The sequence below is a fragment of the Pseudochaenichthys georgianus genome, chromosome 16, assembly GCF_902827115.2.
Source record: "Pseudochaenichthys georgianus chromosome 16, fPseGeo1.2, whole genome shotgun sequence".
Lineage (NCBI taxonomy): Eukaryota > Metazoa > Chordata > Actinopteri > Perciformes > Channichthyidae > Pseudochaenichthys > Pseudochaenichthys georgianus.
In genome coordinates, this window is record NC_047518.2 from 3,785,320 (window position 1) to 3,808,208 (window position 22,889).

Sequence of the window (22,889 nt, forward strand, 5' to 3'; positions counted from 1 at the left end):
CAACTAATGTTGCATAATGCTGGACAAATAAGCCTTATATTGTTGGTTTTAATTTGCTTAAGGACTTCCCAGGTTAAGGTGAATCACAAGTTTTAAAGAACGTAATACTGTCATTAGCCGCTGACTGACCACCACCCTCGTCCTGCTGCTGGGTCTAAGGTTGGACAGTTAGGGTGGTGTGTTTGCTGAGAGCTTGCAGCTAACATAACTCAATACACAGCTGAACAAATGGCAGTACGTGTTTTTGGCCAAAGTTAGTTTTTTTAAGTGAGCTAATAATGATTTGGTATGGCTCCAAAGATCTAGAACCACTCGCACAGCTGAGCATATTCCTGATGGTCTTTCGATTCTTATGAACATGAAACGCTCAGCTGGTGCTCAGCAAGCAGAGAGAGAAAGCAGCCTGTAGAGCCAGAGTATACTGTATATATATATATATATATATATATATATATATATATCTATATATCTATATATATATATCTATATATCTATCTATCTATCTATCTATATATATATATATATATATATATATATATATATATATATATAGATATATATAGATATATATATATATATATATAGATATATATAGATATATATACTTATCTACACAAATAAAAAATTGGTATATTATGCAACTAATCATTTTAGATAGAAAATATGTTTGAGTCAGACACCTGGCAGAGTTACAGTATACTACTGTAATTACACAATGCTTTCAGGAAAATACTGCAGGTTAGGGTGTGCAAGAACATTCTGCACTGCTAGTTTGGTAAAAGTATTAACAAAAGGCAACTGTTCTGTACAAGAACATGGAAGCTTTACATGTGATATAACGTGAAATCTTTAAAAATAAAAACATAAATAAAATCCAAGTGGTTTCTTTCTATTTATAAAGCCCTGTTGGGTCTTATGGTGGACATAGTGTACTTGGATTCAGCGCAGATTGGACCAGATGTTTTGGAAAGATGGTGAGTGGTGGAAGAGGTTTCACAAATGATTGCACCTGGGACAGAAATCCCTGATACTCCTCATTACCGGGGAATTATGAATGAAACAAAAGAGCTTTTCCTGCGTTTTCGCCTGGTAACGCTGGAGCTGGTGCATCCAAAGCCAAGTCCATGTAGAGAAACCTCCAAGACTGAAAATAAAATGTCTTCCTGAGCCCAGGCGGGGCTAGGTAAACGGTATCTCTATGACGTCCTCCTCGATGATGTCCCCCTGGGGGAGGGGGGTATGCTCGGCAGGGCTCCGTGTGCAGCTCAGCCCAGCGAAGGGGCTGCACCAGGACAGAGAGAAGGGGCCGCCGAACGCCATCTGCATGGCCTCCCAACACGGAACCTTCCCCCACCTCCCCGTCTCTCCCTTCAGACGCTCGATGCCCTGCAGGAGAACTCACAGTGAGGGTCTGAGGAGAGCAGAGCTGAGCCAAAGAGGACCAGAAGTCATGTGATACATGCACGATCAAGCATAACAAACACACGGGGATGATGACTGCAGCGACACACTATGGTTAGCTCTGTGGTTTCTCAGACACCCATCAGACTAAAAAGCTTCTGGACTACATCTAGGATAGGTTCACATTCTTGTCTATCTTAATACAATACTCATTTGCTGTATGTATGTTGAAAGAGTAATAAGTCTAGGTTCTAAAATAAGTCCTGTCTTTATTGGCCATGTAGCACTCTCTTCCAAATAAAGATCGAGGCCTGAATTGGAAGGGATCGTCGAACAGTAAGAAGCCAAAGGGGGATATTGTTCCAACAGACGGGAAGACACTGATGGCGCGTTTCCACTGCAGCGGGTAGCTCGCTTTAAGCGTGCCGAGCCGTGCGGGGCCCGTTTTTGGTTGCGTTTCCACTTGGCCTAGTTTTGGCCCGGGGCTACTTTTTCACCTTTTTTCTGGCCCGACTAAATCGTGGTTCTAGAGCCAGGAACAACCAGGCTGAGTCGGGCTGAGCATGCTAAACTAGAGAGAGAATCGCTGGCAAGGGGGCTACAACTACAACAAGATGAACATATTTAACCGCGATTTAATTGTAATACACGTTTCTAAATGATGCCGAAGTATCAACATACTGATACCGGTTAGTAAAAACCATGAATTAATGCTTTGACAAGTCTGCAGATAGACGGCAGGCGAACAAGCCTTTAAAATGCGTGCTTTCTAAATGGAGATCGGCTAAGCTAACGCTATATATGCTCCGACCGTCCACACTCACAACAACGGCCTACAGACATAAATAAACCAGCGACTGTATTCTCCATGACACAGACAGTCTGTGGTTTGTACTTGTTTAACTTCTGTCTAGTTTCTGAACAGATATGAAGAGCTGTGAGCTCTGAGGGCTAACAGCTAACGGCTGTGTTGTTTTTCTGGGGCTCCCATTGAAGATTACGTCACGGCTCCGCCTACACTGCGTTACTATAGTAACTACCCCAGTTCCTAAACTGTAATGGAAGCGCAGCATTAAAGTGAGCCGGGCCTAATAAGGCCTAACCCAACCGAGCGAGGCCTGCAGTGGAAACGCGCCATGACTGTGGCGTAGCTGTTCTTTCAAAGTACATAACACATACGAGTGTTGCAATAACTACTTTTACTCCATCCTTTAAATGCTCCATCAGTTCTGATTAATCTTCTAAGAAACCTGCTCAAAATAAATAAATACTGTCCAAAATGACTCACATGCACTGGGAATAAAGAAAACCCTGCAGAAGAACAAGTCACATGGTCAACATGGTGCATGCTTCCTGTCACACACAGAGCTCTCATTCATCCGTCATGTAGGGTGCAATCTGTAAAAAGGAGACCTGAAGCACTCTGGCCTTCACATGGACATGCTGGTGATGAGTTAAGCTTGATGGGACGTCCGTGTGACTTACAGTCTGTAGCAAGCTTACCTCATCAAGATCACAAACAGGGCTCTGCTTCAGAAAGCTCAGGACACAATGAGTGATCAACCAAAGCATTGCATGAGTGTGGAAAGAGCGTAGCATGGGACAGAGGAAGAAACAGTTCAGTTGGAATAGAATGAAGGACAGAGTGGACGTGTCAAAATGCAGGGAGTGAGAGGACTGTATGCAGGGAGAGAAGAAACCTTAAACAGGAAAATAAAGAGGTTGAAACATCTGGCTGTCCCAGCTTCACATTTAAAGAGTACATTCATACATTGGAAAAAGCAAGCACACACAGTTGTTGCATTGCAACTGAGAAGTATTTATTCTCTGCACTTGTGCTGAATTCTTTTCAGAATATTTAGAAATAATTAAATTATTTTGTTCTAATTAAAATGTCTGTAAAAAACAAATCATCTCCAGCATCACTCTCACCAGCGGGCCTTCATCATACTGGCTGTGATTGACATACATTACTGACCTCACCTGCGCCATGCATTCAGATAGAACAACATTACACACGTAATAAAGAACAGAGGAAGCAGTTCACAGGATACAAAGAAGGAATGTGCATTTCTAGTACTTTCGTCATTTTTAGAATGATTAAAGGGGACATATCATGCTATATTTGAACAATATGTTGTAGGGCCATACCTATATAAAGTATATAAATATAGTTTTTTTTTCAAAATACCAAAAAGATCCTGCATTTTAGCCATGCCTCATTTCGCTCCATTTGCTCTTTCCAGCGATGTTTTGCAGGGGGCTGATTCTGTGAGCTGCAGCTGACCACGCCCCCCTGCAGCTGACCACGCCCCCCTGCAGGAGAGGGGAGCGTGCTCTGAGATCAGCTGCTGGGCTGTCAGAAGAGGGGGCCAAAAAGAGATCTCCGTCCTCCGTGTTTTATTCTTATAGAAGTAAGAAGAAGAAGAAGACCCTCCTTTTTACGCAGCGGTCCAGACATAGACATCAAACGGCGACACATATTCAGTTGCCTGTTCCTTTGGCATTAGGGCAGGGATATCTAGATACTTTCCAAGGTTTGACATAATGAATTGTGCTACTTTTAAAGCAAGCAACGATGTTTTGAAATCTGTAATCAAAAAGCTCCTCCAAAACGCTCGAAGCAGTTCCTGCCGTTGTTACGTTAGTTCAAACAGTAACAACGGACTACTTTTCTTAGGGGATGCATGTCAATTTAAATCAATACCTGAAACTATTTTTTAAATCCATAAAACTATTTTTTAAATCCATAAAAGCATTTCAATTAATATTGGGAGTCATATCGTTACTTTGTTGAGAATGTGGCCATGTGTAATAAGCGGGATAATAATACCTTCATGCCGATCTAGATCCCTCCGCTTGGCGTCGGGCTCCTGATCAGCCTGTCGGTGTTCTTTTACCCATAATGACCGCGTCGCTGCACATTATCCCTTACATGTGATTATATAGTCATTATTAATTTGTTTTAAAGCAGGAGGCGTTACGCTTGCCACGGGGAGGGAGAAAAAGAGCCACAGCGGAGAATAAACAGAAGGGCAACCATGGCAACCATGCAAGGGAAGTCTTCTTCGCTGCTTTTGTGGCAGACTACAGCGCCACTTACAGGCCTGGCATATGTACTACAGCGTCTCCAGCGCTTTCGAGCGGCAATGGCTGGCCGTGGCCAACCTCTCATTCCCCTGATAGGTGGAGAATTGACCACTAAGCGGAGCACCACTTCTGTGACGTAGAAAATAATTCAAATCTGGATCAGTCTGTATCAGATCCGTTGCAGCCCCTTTTTAGAGATTTGGGTATGGAGGAAAAGAGAGAGGGTTGTGTTTTCTGACACTTGGTGAGTTCCCTGGAACACCGGGGACACATATTCATGTGTAAAAGATGTACAAGAGTGCATTTTGCATGATAGGTCCCCTTTAAGACTTTATGAAATGCTTTAGAGGAGGTTCAAATAGTGCATAAATACAGTCAAGAAATATCCTGCTGCATAATCATAGGATGTATGCACATCTATACATTTTATATAATGACTCCCCACAGAAAACTATTGTAATTTTAAAGCTGAGTTTTTAAAGGTCCCATGTCATGGCCATTTCTACTGATCATAATTCCATTGTTGAGGTCTACTAGAATATATTTATACTGTGCAATGTTCCAAACTCACATTGGTTTCTCACAGCATCTGTAAAGTATGTGTACCAACCAGGGAGCTCTATGCAAGTCAATGGGACCCCCTGTTAGTTGAAAATGTACGCTAAAGGTCCCCCCACTGCGTTTGACAGTGACGCCAAGGGATCTTGGCGTGTGAGGAGCTCCGCGGATTGGCCATGTTGGTTCCCGGAAGAAACAATGGAAAAAGAGAAATGTCCAACGAGGCGTTCTGGGGCAGCACAGACAGGTCTTCTCTGTGCTAGAGTTTTACTCGCTACAGGGTGTACTTTGAGGGTCTGTGTCTCTGCAGACCGTTCACATGCAGAACAACCTTCATAACACAAGGGGACGGGTGAGAACCGGAAGAGCATGACATGGGACCTTTAAATCAAAGCTTACCCACACACACAATACTGTCTGGTGAATCAAACAGACTCTCAGGCTGGTTTAGGTGAAGATAATCTGATGTTGTTATGTCAAGCATGTATCAGAGAGGAATCAGGGAGGATGTTCAACACTTGGGCAACAATTAAGTATTATTAAAAAAGATATGATAAAACTGCAGCTTTGTTGGCATTGTATGTTGGGGTTCTTCATACTGTCATGTAAAAGTCATGTGAGTATCAGGGATCACTTTGAACATGTTCTCCGTTCTGTCAGTTACCTGATCTGTCTCGGGTGGGGGGGGCACAGATAAGTATTTTCTATCACAATCAAGTTGACCAAAGGCCCACTGTCCTGATGGCAGAGTGTTCCTCACGCAGTTTTTGGCACTATTGAGAATGGATCCGTTTGCAGATAGCTCGTAAAGGGAGACTGATTCTATGAATCTACTCGAACCTCACCATTGTAGTGGGAACTATTCAAAAAATGTTTTTTTCCAGCTTTGCAACACACTATTGATTACTGTGACACAATGATTTAAAGGGTCAATTCATCCAGATGACAAAAATAAAATGTTCCACTAACCACCAGTATTCTGTAGTAATGCCGATAACTTGGGGTTTATTTGTCAAGGATTATTATTTTCCACCTTGTACAATGGAAAATAATAACCTATGGTCATGAAGGATGGGTCATGACCGAAAGAACGAGATCGCGGATACAAGCGGCCGAGATGGGTTTCCTCCGCCGGGTGGCTGGTGTCTCCCTTAGAGATAAGGTGAGAAGTTCGGTCATCAGGGAGGGACTCGGAGTTGAGCCGCTCCTCCTTCGCGTCGAAAGGAGCCAGTTGAGGTGGTTCGGGCACCTAGTTAGGATGCCACCTGGGTGCCTCCCTAGGGAGGTGTTCCAGGCACGTCCAGCTGGGAGGAGACCAAGGGGTAGACCTAGGACCAGGTGGAGGGATTATATCTCTTCGCTGGTCTGGGAGCGCCTTGGGACCCCCCAGTCAGAGCTGGTTGATGAGGGGAAAAGAAAGTTTGGGGCTCTCTGCTGGAACTGCTACCCCCGAGACCCGACCACAGATAAGCGGGAGAAGATGGATGGATGGATGGACCTTGTACAATGAAGATTCATGTAATCTTGTTTGGGGTGATTCCACAATTTGAAAATCTGGAAAAATTCAAAGTCCAGGTTACAATGGAGACCAGTTAGTACGCAAGTAACATTCACTGGCATTCAGGTAACGAAAAACCCCAAAACCACCTTCAGAGCCAGTGTTTGGTTTGTCCTTTCTGGGCCACTGTAGAAACATATGAAGGACTTACCAATAGGAAACAACACACAATGATCCTACATTTCAAGTTATTAGACAAATATAGTCACTAAGTTTAATTCCAATATATTCTATTGTTTTGCAGGGGTGGATATCTTGAATCGTCAACATCTGAAACTATAACTATCAGCATGGCAAACCATAATTAGGGTTTCATTGTAACCAAAACAATCCCTTAAGAGAAAGCAAGAGTGAACACAGAAGAGAAGGCACCTGATACAGACATGGAAACAGCTGGAAAGAACAGATTCAGTGTTTTCAAACAGGATTCACAAACTCAGTGCTTTCTTTTCTCTGCAACTCAGCTCACTGAAGGCAACACAAAATAAACTGAGAGCGCACATGGATGGAAATATAAAAAGCAGATGGAAAGTGTGGGAGATACAATGTCACAATGTACAACCGTGTTGGGAGCGACACTGAGCTCTACGGGGGGGGGAGCCTCCTTGCTGAGCCCTCACACCACATACTGATAGGTCTCAGCTTTTCCATGGTCAGGGGTGGAGAACGGACTAAACCACAATAAGGAGAAAGGGTGTCCAAATACCGCCCTCATGTTCATCCACTTAGTTTTTTTAGACCATCTTCTCTCTTCCTTTTTCAACTGCTCTATGCCCTGAAAATGAGAGACAACCAAACTTCAGTTGGTGACCCAGCCTGTTATCACAAACCATATTCCAAATAGGGACTCTTAAGTCACTAAATGTAGAAAAAAAAGCACACAAGAAAACGTTCCTAAAAATCATGCGGGCGACAAACCAGTGTTAAGTGATTTCTACACAAACACAACATGGGGCTTGTGTCCTGGGACCTTTCTCTCCTCCATGTCCAGTTCCCTACACCTCTCTACATAATGTAAATCTGACCTAGAGTTGCAGACAAAAATAAGTTTGGTGTTTGGTTTGATGAGCTCCTGAACACAGGCTGTGTGCCTGTGTTTCGGAGCTCATCAAACCAAACTCCTTCTCCTGCTTTGGCTGAATGATTTTAGGATATCACTACTGAACATAAAGAGGGAACCGATTCCTTTGTTCACTGATACATGGACACATTTACCTTTGTAGTCGTGAGACGACTAGAAAGGCACCAATTGCAATTCTCTTGGTAAAGTCCAATTTCCAATTTTTTAAAAAGGAAATTCCGATTCTTCTTAAGGTAAGGGTTAGTTTCAGGATTAGTGCTGTGTGCGCGACATGAAACCCTCATACTATCAGTGGTCGTTTGAGCTATAGAGATCAAAACCTCTTTTTTTTAAAATGTATTTTTCTGCTGTAAAGTTGGGCATTTTAACACGGAGCTTCCACATGGGCTTCACTTCTCGGAGCCGAAGTCTGCCACTTGCATCATACTCACACGCGGGTATCCGACATTTTAAGAAAAAAAATCAAATATCTCAAGTTTAACAGGCATATTCCCATTAGATTCAGAATCATAAACATAAGTAACCGGATCAGAGTAACATTACGTACAGTCCGCAGCACTGAGTGCAGACATCGACGTGTCCCATTATCATTCATATCACATCATAATGTATCATATATCTCCTGATCTGAGTCAGCTGAGCCGTATCTGGCCGTGCAACACTCAGGGTCACAGACTGGATGCAGAAGCATTATTTTAAGCAACACATTAAGTTGACGAAACACTCGAGTCAAATGTAATGAAAGTCAGATGGTGTGTTAGACGGGCAGTGATATCATAAACCTGTTAATGTACGCATTCAAACACTTGTTCTGTTCCCAGCTGTGTTCACCTTGCAGGTGCAGCTCTGTGGCTCTGATCCTGGTCAAGTGTTTAAGTCACGGATGTTTAAATGTCTAATATTATAGTTGACTTTTCATTCAGGAAGTATGACGCTGCGCTGTCAGTACGCTTCTCCATGTTTGTGATTGGTCGAATGCTCCAGATACCACCCCTTTCATGTGAAAGCGCACCTAACTAGATAGGACACGGCTGGCTTGAGCGATCGAGTTGATAGCCAGCGTCGTAGGACAGTTTAGCGAGAGCGGCATTGTTTTGGATTAAGTCAACCGGATAACTCAAAAGATATCCAGGATATGTTGAACTAGATTCGTAGTACAGGACCCAGGTTAGCCGTTCAGCATAAGTTACCATGGAGATCTAGCCTGCTAAGAAGTGAACCAGCGTCGTAGGACCGGAAACCCAGAGTTTTCCCAGAAGTTAGCTCACTAAGCGAAAATCCGGCTTCGTCGTACAGGTCTCAGGGGTCTCATTTATAAAGCCTTGCATAGGATTTACGTGGGAAGGTTGCTTACGTAGGACAAAGCAAATAAATACGCACAGACATTTTCCGATTTATAAAACACTGCGGTTTCCCTTTATACTCAACTCGAAATGCGGTGCAGGTTTTGCGGGCTACACATAACGCCCATATTGCCTATAAATAGTCAAAGAAACGCCCCGTATTAATATTCATTCTGACTGACTGCATGAAGAAGATCGCAGGAAATGACGACAGAACAGCTAAAAAAAGACATCTCACACACCGTGTCAGATTTTGGCTATTTTGGGGAGGTCGAGATAAATCATATTGTTTGGTGGATGCAGTTTGAACCGGAGTAGCAGCATGGAGGTCGGATCGTCACCAAAATAAATAAATAAGTGGTCCGAAAAAGATTAATGACAAAATAAATACACATAGCCTTCCTCAGGTAGTGTGTTTGTACCGGGGACAGGAGACCCCCCCCATGATGAGAAACTGATCGGGGGATCCCTGCGGAGTGGAGTCAATTAATGTTTCTTTTTTTATTTGGTGGTTTGTGTTCCAGCAGCGTCTCCACTGCAGCCTGTGCGTCTCAACCCCCCCGCAGCAACTCTATATCCACCAATTAAAGGAAGGCTCCAGTCATTGATAGTTAATAAAAACTTCAGTATTTAGTGAAACATTATGTTTAAACCATACCCTGAAGAAATCAGCGATATTCCCCGGTAAATAATGATTTTATAGCTCTTTTTTATCAAAACCTGTATATTCCGTCAGGCAGCTGCCATTTTGGCCATTTTCAGTAGTCACATGATCCGAAAAACTAGGTTGTGACGTCATCTATGCGTTCACTTTGTAAACACACGACGAAAACATGGCGGAGTATTTGAGTTCGGACTCGTCAGCCGAGGAAGACGTTTTGAAAAATAAACTTACTTTGAATTATCACTATAGGTATTCATTCCATCCAAATACAACTGTAAAAAAAATAAAAAACATACTCTGTTATCCTCTTAGGCCCCACGGACCCGGTTCCGGGGCCGAAATCGCGTCATTTGCAGGAAACAACGTCTAAGGAACCTTAATATTTAATAAACTATGAATATTTTATATCCATATAACGGGAAAAAAACTAATTTAACTGATCTTTTTCATTTTTTTCTTCAAAAAAACACACAATGCTAACAGTGAGCCTCTGAATTAGCCCCGAGCGAAAAATGCTAACCTATTACTGCACCGAAAATCACTCCTAGCTCCCTTATTACTTATCCTAGCTGCACATCCAACACATCGTTTATGATCGTAAAGACACAGAATCTAACGGTGCCACCTCAACACTGAAAGATACAAACTCGCGACGTTATCAACAAAAACGTACATCAAAACAAGTGGCGCTAGGTAGCTTACTAACATGCGCTAGGCTAACATGGCTTACCTTTGTCTTTCTGGTCTAAACTGGTCTTCAATGGCATTACAACGATAAAAACGATGATGTAGTTAATCCATAGGTTAATATCCAATGTGGCTGTGTCCCCTTTGAAATGTTCTGATAATCTATAAGCAATAAAACTGCAATTCCGTTATCTGCTGTCCGCTCTGTGCTCCGTGCGCTCTGGGTCCTGCAATTCCTGCTTCCTTACGTAGTAAACAATAAGTAAAGTCTGCTGCGTAATGTGCTTACGCTGGCATTGGCAGTGCACTGCATCCCCATTAAGTAATGGTTGATTCATAAATCCCATTTTATGTTTTCATCATACTCTCAGAGTAGTCGTCCGGAAACTTGAAATGTTCGCTGCATACATGCGCCTGTGGATCTTTCGGTTCGGGCCGAGCACATTTCGCTAGCCACTGCCTCCGAACGTACTTCCTACGCTTACCCGTTGGCAATAGATGGAACCGAGCATTCCGTGGATTGTTCCTATCCGAATTGTGGCAATGTTTCGCGATACAATGAGGCATATTTCAATAGAATTGTGAGAGTAACTAGAGTAAACAACATGAACAAAGCACATACGTCAATTTGTCCTCGACACCAAACGCATAGTTCACGTCACTTCCGGTAAAATAAGTCATGTGACTCGTCAAAATGGCGCCGCCCACAGGGTTGATGTTATTTCGGTAATTAATCAGCTTAAAATCACTGATAACGTCATGATAAAAAAAAAAAAAAAAAGACTGGCAGAGACTGGTCTGTTTTATCGGATGATAATTATTTAAACCATGCTTGTATCTATACAACCTATAGAAATGCAACACGGCGTCAGTTTAGACGTAATTCTGTCCTCCTGCTTACCGCATCGTTTATGAGAAAACATGTCATAACATTAACACAACATATTCGAGGTGGTCTTAAATAACATATCTGTATTTATTTATTTCTCCAAGTTATGTTTTTGTGTGCACTGAGGAGTCTCAAACAGGCGTTTGTTTAATCATTTTCAGATTGGCTTCAATCAATTTTTGCGAATTAATTGTTCATATATGATATATGAGAGGTAACTTGATATTTATGGTATTATTTTCACTTATTTCTCTCCATTCTTCCTTCTGCCAACGGGGTGAGAGTTTGCGTGGAGGATTTTGTTTAGAAACTGGCGTACGCCATCTTTTGAGCGTACATGCCGTTTACAAATGAGGCCTCTGGACAGCAGCATGTATAAAATAACAGAATTGAAATAGTACGCCTGTCTGTGCCATTTTGTTGCCTGCGATAGAAATGAAGATATGTGTGCTTTTGTGTGTCTTACACACGTTGCACATTTATACATTACGGTACAAGAGCCCAGAGCAGCCAAAAATTGTTTAGGAGCAAGTTTGCACTCATGTGTCGACTTTAGGCTAGCTACTGTAAATGTGTGAATAGGTTAGGTAAGTTGATCTCATATTGAAGTGTACAACAGAATGAAGTAACCTGTGAGGCTGTCTCATATGAGACACTAACTCTCAGAAAGTCATTGCGGTCGAAGTTAAAACTTGCAGCACCTTATTGTACATCAGGCTACAGAACGAGTACGTCACTCAGCTGTTAGCAGATTCATCAGGAGAAGGTCACATATGTTAGAGGGAGGCAGGAGGAGAGCAGCAGGAGGAAGAAGTGAGGCAAGAGGAGAGGATTGTGGGTCACTAAATGGATCACTTACAGTCTCGTCAGAACAGATGGAGTGGACTTGGGTGCCGAACATCACAGAGGTGAAGATGAGGAAGAGGAGACCCTCAAAGCACAGGAGTATAAGGAGGATGACTGTGGCTGGAGGAGAGAAGGAACTGCACTCTGGGGCATGGAGGAGCATGGAGGAGGAGAAATGAAGAGGCAAAAAAGAGGACCATGAGGAACTACACTATTAATGTTATCACCATACAAAGATTATTACTTTTATACAATAAGTGCCTAAAGCACATCGATAATGCAGCAAAAACTTAAAACATCAGGAAAAATAATGCATAAAAAAATGTCAATGCAAGGCCGTGGATTAGGGGTGTAACGGTAGCCGTATCCGGTTTTTGTCCAAACCGTCACGTTTCGGCACATGCAGTCACACGACGAATACGCCATTTTTTATGAGTGGGAAAAAAGTCCGTCACTCTGGGCAGTACCCATTATACTATATATAATCCAGGGGGCGGTATTGCACCTAAAAGCTGTTTGCCAGCCGCCCTTAAACAACAAATGAAGAACAATAAGAAAACACAACAAAACCATGGATGTATAATAAGAACTGGATATAGCGTCGGAGGCGGGTCTCATTCTTTCCTATGAGAGCTGCTCATTGGGCATGAGGACAAAATGGCCCAACTTTTAAGAGAATGAAACGTCACAGATTACCCGTCATGCCTGGCTGTCAGAGCAGAAGAACCCGTATGTGCGCTCACAGAGCATGCGCCCCTTAAGCCCCGCCCCCCAAGCTCCCACTCTCGGCTCATTAGAATGAATGGAGACAGAAAATAAATCTAGATTCGGCTTTTAGTGCATTTTTAGAACTTTAAGGACCTAATGATTATAATAAGGGCTATTAAATAGTTCATACTGGGTAGTTCGTTTAGTTTTTTAAAAATTATCCGCTGATTTACAGACGTCTCTTTCCCAATGTTAGTCAATGGGGAAAAGTATTTCTGGGCCCAGTGATGTCACAGGCTGATACGGAAATTGTAGTACCGCCGTTTGGACACAATGAATATTTTCATCAGAGTCCGGCGCACTTCCAAAAATGAACAAAATACAAGAAGAAGAAAAGTTAGTATGGCGATTTTAGTTAACACACAGGAGCTAGAACCCACCTGCTTCTTTTAAATCAGCTGTGTGGGAACATTTCGGGTTCCCTGTGGACTACAATAACGATGGAGTGCGAGTGGTGGATCGGACGGTGTGTCGGCGTTGTTAGACAGCGGTGTGGTGTGCCAATGGTAACACATGCTAAATCATATCAAAAGGCATCACCCAGATTTGCCAATTACCAGAGCCCGGCAAAAGACAACCGCAGTTCAACAGCTGATCCCCGCTGTTTTTAAGAAGCCAATAAAGCAGAAAGACCAAAATAAATAACGGAAGCTATTGGCATATATATTTCAACGGTTATGCACCCTTGAAACCCTTTCTTATTATTTATTATGTAATATTTTCAAGACATTCTTTTTTGTTTGACATCAGCCATTATAGATAATATGGCCATGGCGTGTGTGTGGTACTGTTTGTGGTTTGTTTTTAACTGTTTAATACAGTTAATTATTCAAATAAGTTCAAAAATGAGTTCCTTAGTTTTATACTGTAACTTGCACTACTGTTCAAAAATAAATAACAACAAACCTGGAATTATGCATTTGGGACTTTTTTCCCGCTTTTTCTTGTTGTACCGAACCCGTACCGAACCGTGACCCCCAAACCGAGGTACGTACCGAACCGTGAATTCTGTGAACCGTTACACCCCTACCGTGGATGATGTGAGAAAATGAAATGAAACAACAGTGTGAGTTATTGTAACACAGACACAGCACTGTACGCTGATTTCTTGCAAACTGCCCCGAGTGAAATCAAGCTCCCTTTGAAAAAGCAGTAAAGTTACATTTTTATTTTGAAAGGTTGGATTTGATACTGCGATTTGTATAAGCACACACACTCTTAGTCTGATAACACTTTGTTGGCTACCCCTGCTCTAGAGGATTCCCATTCAAAGAAATTCCCTTTACCCAAGAAACAATAACAACAATTGCACAGCATCAGAGAGTGGTGCACATGGGCGCGGGAAGGGGGGTGCCGAGGGCGCTGCAGCACCCCCTAGCGGCAGGCAGGGGGTGCGGAGCTCCCCTGTCTGTCTGAATTATTATTTGACGTTATTGCTGCTCCCGCTGTGAATAATCTGTGTAATATGTAGCCAATAAATTCCACATTGTTGGCTACAATTCTGTAGCCCCGGACAATTCTACCTCAATAATATAATACATTAACCGTGCTTTACGTGAACCTCACCATGGCACTAGAGAGGACGGCAGAGTGTGCTTGTGTCACTCAAGCTCGGCTCTGTATGTGTGTATGTGTGTGTGTGTGTGTGTGTGTGTGTGTGTGTCCATGTGCGGAAATAGCGCGTGTGTGTGAGAGAGAGAGAGAGAGAGAGAGAGAGGGAGGGAGAGAGAGAGGGAGGGAGAGAGAGAGAGAGGGAGGGAGAGAGAGAGGGAGAGAGATAGAGGGACCGGTGCCAGCAGCAGGGACCGTGTTGTTAGCATCTGGTTAGCTAGCTGCACTAACGGACATACGGAGCTGTTGCTGTTGGTTCCACAACAAGCTGGAGGAGAGCTCTCCTCTCAGACTGAGAGGCTCAGGTGAGCTAAAGGACTCTCTGAGTTTAGATAGTTAACTTTAGTCTAAGTTATCTCAGTGGGTCTCAAACGGTTTGATCACAAATTATTCAAAAGATTATTTCCGCGGCACACCTTCATATGATCATTATAAAACAAATAAGAGAATAAAGGAAAAACAGTTATGAAATACTATATGGCAGTAAAAGAAAAATACAGTTTAAAAAGTGGAGTGATTTGTAAAATATCCATAAAGAAATATTAAATCTGCTTACAGTTGTGTTTCATCTGGGTGTTGAGAGATGTATCCATAGATCTCTTAATGTTGCTCTCAAAGTGCACCAGATTGATGCTTTTAACTTCAACATTTAAAAAAAATCTTCCCGAGGGAGCATCCCCTCAGACCCCCCTAGAGGAGGTGAGGTCCGCTCCCCACTCGTAAAAAAAAGCACTTACCCCTGCCTATATGCCGTGAGCTGATTATCGAGCCTTCATAACAGTCGCGGGTGTACTGTGTGTTTGCGTGTGGGGAGTGCTTTTGTGCGTGCTCTATAGTGCCCGTAATAGTGTTCACTGGAGTCCAGCACCTCAGCACCCCCACTCAAAATACCTTCCCGCGCCTCTGGTGGTGCATGGTCTGAGCAGACCAGATCCTTCAAAGCACAGGAAGAGAAGGCAGCAACACGCCCAACAGTAATATATTGATGGCTCAGAATATTACCTGTGTTTTTCATAGTGTCAAAGTAAATAATACCATAATATGCCTACAGTGCTGTAAAGTGTAAGGATATATTAATGTATTAATCCAACAATGACAATATCATTCATACATTAAAAAAGTAAAACACTGATAATATGTCATTTTTTTGGAGGATTTAAGAAAAGAAACATGTTTTATTATTTTAATTAAATGATATAGAACAAGCATCCCACTAGTGTGTCCTGTTTATAATTCCAGTTAAGTGAGTGAATGGGATTACGATTTTTTTCTTAAATTACTCACTTGTCCAATCATCTTCAAAGCAGTAGAGGAAATGGAAGACCACCATGACCAGACAGTGGAGGGAGATCAGTGCAATGTACATCTTGGTTAAAAAGGAGAAATGAGGACACATTAACAACCATTATTCACAAACACCAACAACACAGTGGTATTCACTGAGGAATCCCTTTCATCTGCATTGCATTAAAGTCAGGGCTGCCAACACTCACGCATTGAGCATGAGAGTCACGCAATTAACCCATATCTCACGCACTCACGCCACACATGCCTTTCCACACGCTAAGTTTTCGTCCAAAATAAATGTATATATAAAAATAAAGTGAAGGAACAGCAAACCGAGCGGTCTACGAAATGAGACGGTCTTCTGGCTTAGTTCAGTAAAGTTGGAACGATATTGGGAGATTCTGATTTCACGGATCAATAACTCATGAACAATATGTTATTCAGACACAAATTACGTCTCCTAAGTCCCGTGGTAAGGTTGACAACGAACTACAATCACATTTTGATAAAAAAAAAGCCAATACGCGCCGTCCTCCGAGCTGACACATTACATGGGTCTCTATCTGCAGCCGGAGAAGAAACGAGTGCTCAGGGACCGTCTGCAAAGTGCAACTCCGAAAAAAGAGAATACAATAATATTCAATCACTATTATACAGCTTATTACTACCAAACTCACTACACACACCAATAGTCTCTTGTGTGTCATACTACACCAAGGAGTTTGGAAGAATATGCTTTTGAATAATTTTGGGGAATATCTATAATGTAAAATCATCTTAAAGGTCACATGTCATGGTCTTTTCTACTGATCATAATACCATTGTTGAGGGATATTACAATAGAAAAATACTGTGTAATTTTCCAAACTCACATTGTTTCGCATACAGCATCTCTGTAAACTACGTGTATTCACTCTCTCCACTAAACGGCTCGTTGGAGCTCTTGCCCCCTCCCTGTGAGCCCAGTGGGCTCTGATTGACCAATCCACAGACTTCCTCACACACACACGCAGCTCAGCCGATGTCTCCTCCGGGCTGCTGCTGATAACAGACAGTTGCGATGGCGGCGAAATTCTCTCTGCAGACCCATTCTCACAGCGTTTATCAACCTTTTTCTTCTCAATATCAAGCCACACTTATTGTTTTTACTTCGGCTGAGACTTTGTGTGTGCTCAGGGTCATTCACAACGTCCGATTGTTTCACATTGTGAATCGCGCTGAGCTCCGTGGAGGTGTGATTTCCTTGTTTAGCGATACACAGCGAAACACAGCCAAACTCACCCAAACTCACCCTGAGCACACACACAGTCTCAGCCGAAGTAAAAACCAACAACACAGTAAAAACAATAAGTGTGATTTGTAAAATATCCATAAAGAAAAAGAAAATCTGTTTACAGTTCCGTTTCATACGGATGTTGAGAGATGTATCCATAAATTCATTTTGCTCTCAAAGTGCACCAGGTTGATGCATTCAACTTCAATATTATTAAAAATAAATCTTCCCGGGGGAGCATGCCCCTGGACCCCCTAGAGGAGGTGAGGGACCCCCCCACTTATAAAATAGCACTTTACCTCTGCTTACACCTATATGCCATGTTATATGCTGTGAGCTGATTATCGAGCCTTCATTGTAATAGTCGCGTGTACACTGTATGTGCGTATTCCACTGTAGCGTGCTCGGGAATTACAGTACATTAATGGGAAACCCTAGTTTGTACATTTGTAATACTGTACACATGAACGTTTCTTTTTTCGGTTCACCAAAAAAAATCTCACTCCAAGCTGAACTCAAATGTTGGCAGCCCTGATTAAAGCAGCACCTACTTCTGATTTCACATTTTAAGAATAACACATTACAGAGATACAACATAACTGTAATGATATGTGACCTACAATTTGGCTACAATCCGATGGCAATTTCTTATTGTCAATGGTTGTATTAGTTGAGATTAGAAACTAAATCATTAGCATTTGAATTACTCAACTTAAATACTGACAGTTAGTCCAGTAGTACAGTACTATTACATCTGGGTCTCTGTGTTTCATTAAAGCTTGGCTCTGTGTGTATGTGCGCGAGCGAGCGAGAGAGAGAGAGAGAGAGAGAGAGAGAGAGAGAGAGAGAGAGAGAGAGAGAGAGAGAGAGAGAGAGAGAGAGAGAGAGAGAGAGAGAGAGAGAGAGAACGCACCGGTACCGGAGATCGTTGTTGTTAGCTTCTGGTGCTAGCGAGCTACGCTAACGGATACAAGGAGTTTTTTCAACAACAAAGTGGAGGAGAGTCCTCTCCTGTCAGACTGAGAGACTCAGTCTGAGGACTGAGGACCTGACATGGACTCATCACTGAGGACCTGACATGGACTCATCACTGAGGACCTGACATGGACTCTTCACTGAGGACCTGACATGGACTCTTCACTGAGGACCTGACATGGACTCTTCACTGAGGACCTGACATGGACTCTTCACTGAGGACCTGACATGGACTCTTCACTGAGGACCTGACATGGACTCATCACTGAGGACCTGACATGGACTCATCACTGAGGACCTGACATGGACTCATCACTGAGGACCTGACATGGACTCATCACTGAGGACCTGACATGGACTCTTCACACCACCACCATCACCTAGAAAGCGGCTCTTCTTCCTCCGCAGGCTGAGGAGGTTCAACATGGACTCCAGGATACTCTACTCTAGATGCAACTTCTACAGGTGCTCCATAGAGAGGATCCTGACCTCCTACAGGTGCTCCATAGAGAGCATCCTGACCTTCTACAGGTGCTCCATAGAGAGGATCCTGACCTCTACAGGTGCTCCATAGAGAGGATCCTGACCTTCTACAGGTGCTCCATAGAGAGGATCCTGACCTTCTACAGGTGCTCCATAGAGAGGATCCTGACCTTCTACAGGTGCTCCATAGAGAGGATCCTGACCTTCTACAGGTGCTCCATAGAGAGGATCCTGACCTTCTACAGGTGCTCCATAGAGAGGATCCTGACCTTCAGGTGCTCCATAGAGAGGATCCTGACCTTCAGGTGCTCCATAGAGAGCATCCTGACCTTCTACAGGTGCTCCATAGAGAGCATCCTGACCTTCTACAGGTGCTCCATAGAGAGCATCCTGACCTTCTACAGGTGCTCCATAGAGAGCATCCTGACCTTCTACAGGTGCTCCATAGAGAGGATCCTGACCTCCTACAGGTGCTCCATAGAGAGGATCCTGACCTTCTACAGGTGCTCCATAGAGAGGATCCTGACCTTCTACAGGTGCTCCATAGAGAGGATCCTGACCTTCTACAGGTGCTCCATAGAGAGCATCCTGACCTTCTACAGGTGCACCATAGAGAGGATCCTGACCTTCAGGTGCTCCATAGAGAGGATCCTGACCTTCAGGTGCTCCATAGAGAGCATCCTGACCTTCTACAGGTGCTCCATAGAGAGGATCCTGACCTTCAGGTGCTCCATAGAGAGCATCCTGACCTTCTACAGGTGCTCCATAGAGAGGATCCTGACCTTCTACAGGTGCTCCATAGAGAGGATCCTGACCTTCTACAGGTGCTCCATAGAGAGGATCCTGACCTTCTACAGGTGCTCCATAGAGAGGATCCTGACCTTCTACAGGTGCTCCATAGAGAGGATCCTGACCTTCTGCAGGTGCACCATAGAGAGGATCCTGACCTTCTACAGGTGCTCCATAGAGAGGATCCTGACCTTCTGGTGCTCCATAGAGAGGATCCTGACCTTCTGGTGCTCCATAGAGAGGATCCTGACCTTCAGGTGCTTCATAGAGAGGATCCTGACCTTCTACAGGTGCTCCATAGAGAGGATCCTGACCTTCTACAGGTGCTCCATAGAGAGGATCCTGACCTCCTACAGGTGCACCATAGAGAGGATCCTGACCTCCTACAGGTGCTCCATAGAGAGGGTCCTTACCTTCTACAGGTGCTCCATAGAGAGCATCCTGACCTTCTACAGGTGCTCCATAGAGAGCATCCTGACCTTCTACAGGTGCTCCATAGAGAGCATCCTGACCTCCTACAGGTGCACCATAGAGAGGATCCTGACCTTCTACAGGTGCTCCATAGAGAGGATCCTAACCTTCTACAGGTGCTCCATAGAGAGGATCCTGACCTCCTACAGGTGCACCATAGAGAGGATCCTGACCTTCTACAGGTGCTCCATAGAGAGGATCCTAACCTTCTACAGGTGCTCCATAGAGAGGATCCTGACCTCCTACAGGTGCACCATAGAGAGGATCCTGACCTCCTACAGGTGCTCCATAGAGAGGATCCTGACCTCCTACAGGTGCTCCATAGAGAGGGTCCTTACCTTCTACAGGTGCTCCATAGAGAGCATCCTGACCTTCTACAGGTGCTCCATAGAGAGCATCCTGACCTTCAGGTGCTCCATAGAGAGGATCCTGACCTTCTACAGGTGCTCCATAGAGAGGATCCTGACTGGCTGCACCGCCCTCAATCGTAAGGCTTTACAGAGGGTGGTGAAAGCTGCAGAGAACATCACCAGGACGGAGCTGCCATCCATGGAGGACCTTTACTCCCAGCGGCTCAGGAAGAAGGCCCTCAGGATTATAAAAGACGCCCATCACCCCAGCCACAAACTGTTCAGTCTGCTGCCGTCTGGCAGGCGGTACCGCAGCATCCGGACTAAAACCACCAGATTCAGAGACAGTTTCATCCCAGAGGCAATAAGACTGTTAAACAACTGAACTGCTGAAACAACATCCATATCATTCATCTGCAACTTAGTAATTATTTATCTATTTACCCAGTATATCATATTCCAATGACTTGCATATAGACTCTTATTTCACTTTTTTTTCTTTTTGTATTTACTATTTACTTGCACTATATTTTTCTTTTTCTGTGTTTTGTGTTGGACCTAAGATTTTCATCGGCATAACTACACTGTCACTATGTTCGTATGACTAAATAAAGAACCTTGAGTTCATGTAGTGATTTAATAGTTATGACCTAGCAGCAGTGTGTGTGTATTTGAAACAGTGTTGAAGTTAAATATATGTGGCAAAAAGTAAGAACTGATTTTTAATAGTGAGAGCTGAATGTCTATCTATCACTACAGTTGAACTTTCAATGAGGTTAAAAAACAGTTTCAGGGCCACTGAACTCATCTCACTTATAATATTCAATTAAAATACAGATCCAAAATAATACAATAATTATTATTTGTATGCAATTATTGTATTGAAGTAGAACAATTCAAATCATGCTATTCAAATCAGTTTCTAGGGACACACATTTCTGCTATTACACTTCTTCAGTTATAATCTAACGAGACAGTTACTGTACTTACTGTAAAAAGCACAAAGTACTTTTGGTTGTTCTCTCCAACACAATTATTGACCCAGGGGCAATGGTGGTCCATCTTACGTATGCAGCGTTTGCAAACACTGGGAGAGAGACAGCAAGTTAGGAAATAAAGAAAAGAGAAGAATTAAACATTTTATCGAATACAACCACTGCACAAGGACACAATTAGTGGATGTGAAGAACTACTCTAGGCGCATTCACACTGCGGTACTTTTCCCACAAAGGTTCATGCGAACTTAGTTCATGAGAACTCTTTTGTCGCGTTCACACAAGTAGTTCATGCAAACCTTTTTACCCGCTCGAAAGTCCCTGCTAGAGAGCAGGGACTTTCGAGCGGCTCTTTTGTGAGAAAAGAGCTATATTCCTGATTGGCTGGGCGGATTGCAAACCACGCCCCGTAAAACTCCCAAAAAGTTTTGTGAAGCCGCCATTTTATTATCCTCGCATTAGCATTATTAGCATTAGCCCAGCGCAGAAACGCAGAGAGACTTATGGCAACACCAAATAAAACATGGGAGAGGTGGAGATGAGGAGGTGTCGGCGTTCTGGCGATTTACTCGGAAGGCTTCAGTAGAAGCTGCTGGGACTCCCAGCAGCTTCTACTGAAGCCAGTCCCCAACTCCGGGGACTTCTGGCCGGGGACTTCGGGCGGCAGTATACGCCGTGAAGTGGGTTGCGGCCTGCCAGTAAGCCCAAAGCAGAAGAAGAAGAAGTGACGTCAGCGGCTTCATTTGCCTAATCCTCCCCCAGGGACTTTTTCTGGTGTGAACGCGATCTGTACTTAGTTCATGCCAACTAAAGAGTTCGCATGAACTAAGTTCGCATGAACCTTTGTGGGAAAAGTACCGCAGTGTGAATGCGCCTATTCTGAGTTCCTATTTTACAAATGTACCAAATTCAGAAATGAGTCAGACTTCATTCACTGCACCACAAAGATGCAGCTGTAAGCATGTGACTGGGTAAGTGACCGCCTCACACGGCAGCCCTCTCTGTCCTACCTGCAGTGGTGAGCTCGGTCAGGCTTGATGCTGCAGCACTTGGGACATTTGTAGACCACCTGCCCTGGTTTCAGCTGAAGGCTTTCTATGTATTCCTTAGTAGCATTTCCTTTTGGCACTGCACCCTAGCACGAAACAGGAGCACACAGTAGAGGACTTCAGCAGCATCACCATAATGAAATAAAGAAGGGACCGGCTAAACCTTCCCTGATAACTCTTTGAAAGTAAAGCTCCATTTATCAGGACTGTGCCCTAAACTTGCATGCAAGAAACGTTCCTTTAAACCTTGCTAGCCAGTCAACTAATTCTTAATTAATGTGAATAATTTCTATATCACCAAATAAGTGCCACTTACAGGGTCAGTGCACATGGCCCTGAGGTGTGAAGCGAGGGCAAGGAAGGCCAGAATGTTGAACAGAGTACCGTTCACAATGCTGTACGTCAGATTCTTGGAGGGCAGCAGCATCACAAGCAGCACCACGAACTCTGCATACAGCACCAGCATCCAGGTGATGATGGCGCACACGATGCCGCAGGCGTCCCTGATGAACCACATGGCAGAGGCAGCGGAGGAGGTAATGACGTCTTTGGAGATGGGGATGCGCTGCTCTGCCTGCAGGCAGGTGGTCCCAGCCCCCCCTGTGCCCTGCCCACGGCCGTGCTCCACATCCCTGCATCTGTGCACCGGGCTCTTCATCCTTCATCAAGCCAGATGCCTGCTGCTGCCAGATCCACTGAGCCTGGAGGCCTCAGTCACCGC

General features: G+C 43.8%; 1 protein-coding gene across 3 annotated transcripts; it reads right to left on the minus strand.

Annotated features, from left to right (window-relative positions):
* Positions 1 to 684: 684 nt before the first annotated feature.
* Positions 685 to 22,889, minus strand: LOC117461140 (palmitoyltransferase ZDHHC3-like). 3 transcript variants are annotated; one of them, XM_034102874.2, is made up of 6 exons: positions 22,485 to 22,889; positions 22,130 to 22,254; positions 21,115 to 21,211; positions 15,781 to 15,862; positions 12,131 to 12,261; positions 1,084 to 1,386 (listed from the first exon to the last, which is right to left on the minus strand). In XM_034102874.2, exons 1-6 carry the CDS (start codon positions 22,824 to 22,826, stop codon positions 1,180 to 1,182), a joined length of 984 nt encoding a protein of 327 aa, XP_033958765.1. In that variant the 5' UTR covers positions 22,827 to 22,889; the 3' UTR covers positions 1,084 to 1,179. The 3 variants fall into 3 exon arrangements, with proteins under 3 accessions (XP_033958766.1, XP_033958765.1, XP_071061887.1); XM_071205786.1 differs by lacking the exon at positions 1,084 to 1,386 and adding an exon at positions 6,610 to 7,382; XM_034102875.1 differs by lacking the exon at positions 12,131 to 12,261 and having other exon boundaries at positions 685 to 1,386.

What these genes read in the sequence shown, in the direction of transcription:
- LOC117461140 (XM_034102875.1), bottom strand. Translation starts at nt 22,826, where the DNA reads ATGAAGAGCCCGGTGCACAGATGCAGGGATGTGGAGCACGGCCGTGGG. An exon ending in GGGCCATGTGCACTGACCCT is followed by an intron (nt 22,255 to 22,484) that starts GTAAGTGGCACT and finishes GTTTCGTGCTAG; the next exon opens with GGTGCAGTGCCAAAAGGAAA. An exon ending in CTTTGAAGATGATTGGACAA is followed by an intron (nt 1,387 to 15,780) that starts GTGAGTAATTTA and finishes GTTCTCCTGCAG; the next exon opens with GGCATCGAGCGTCTGAAGGG.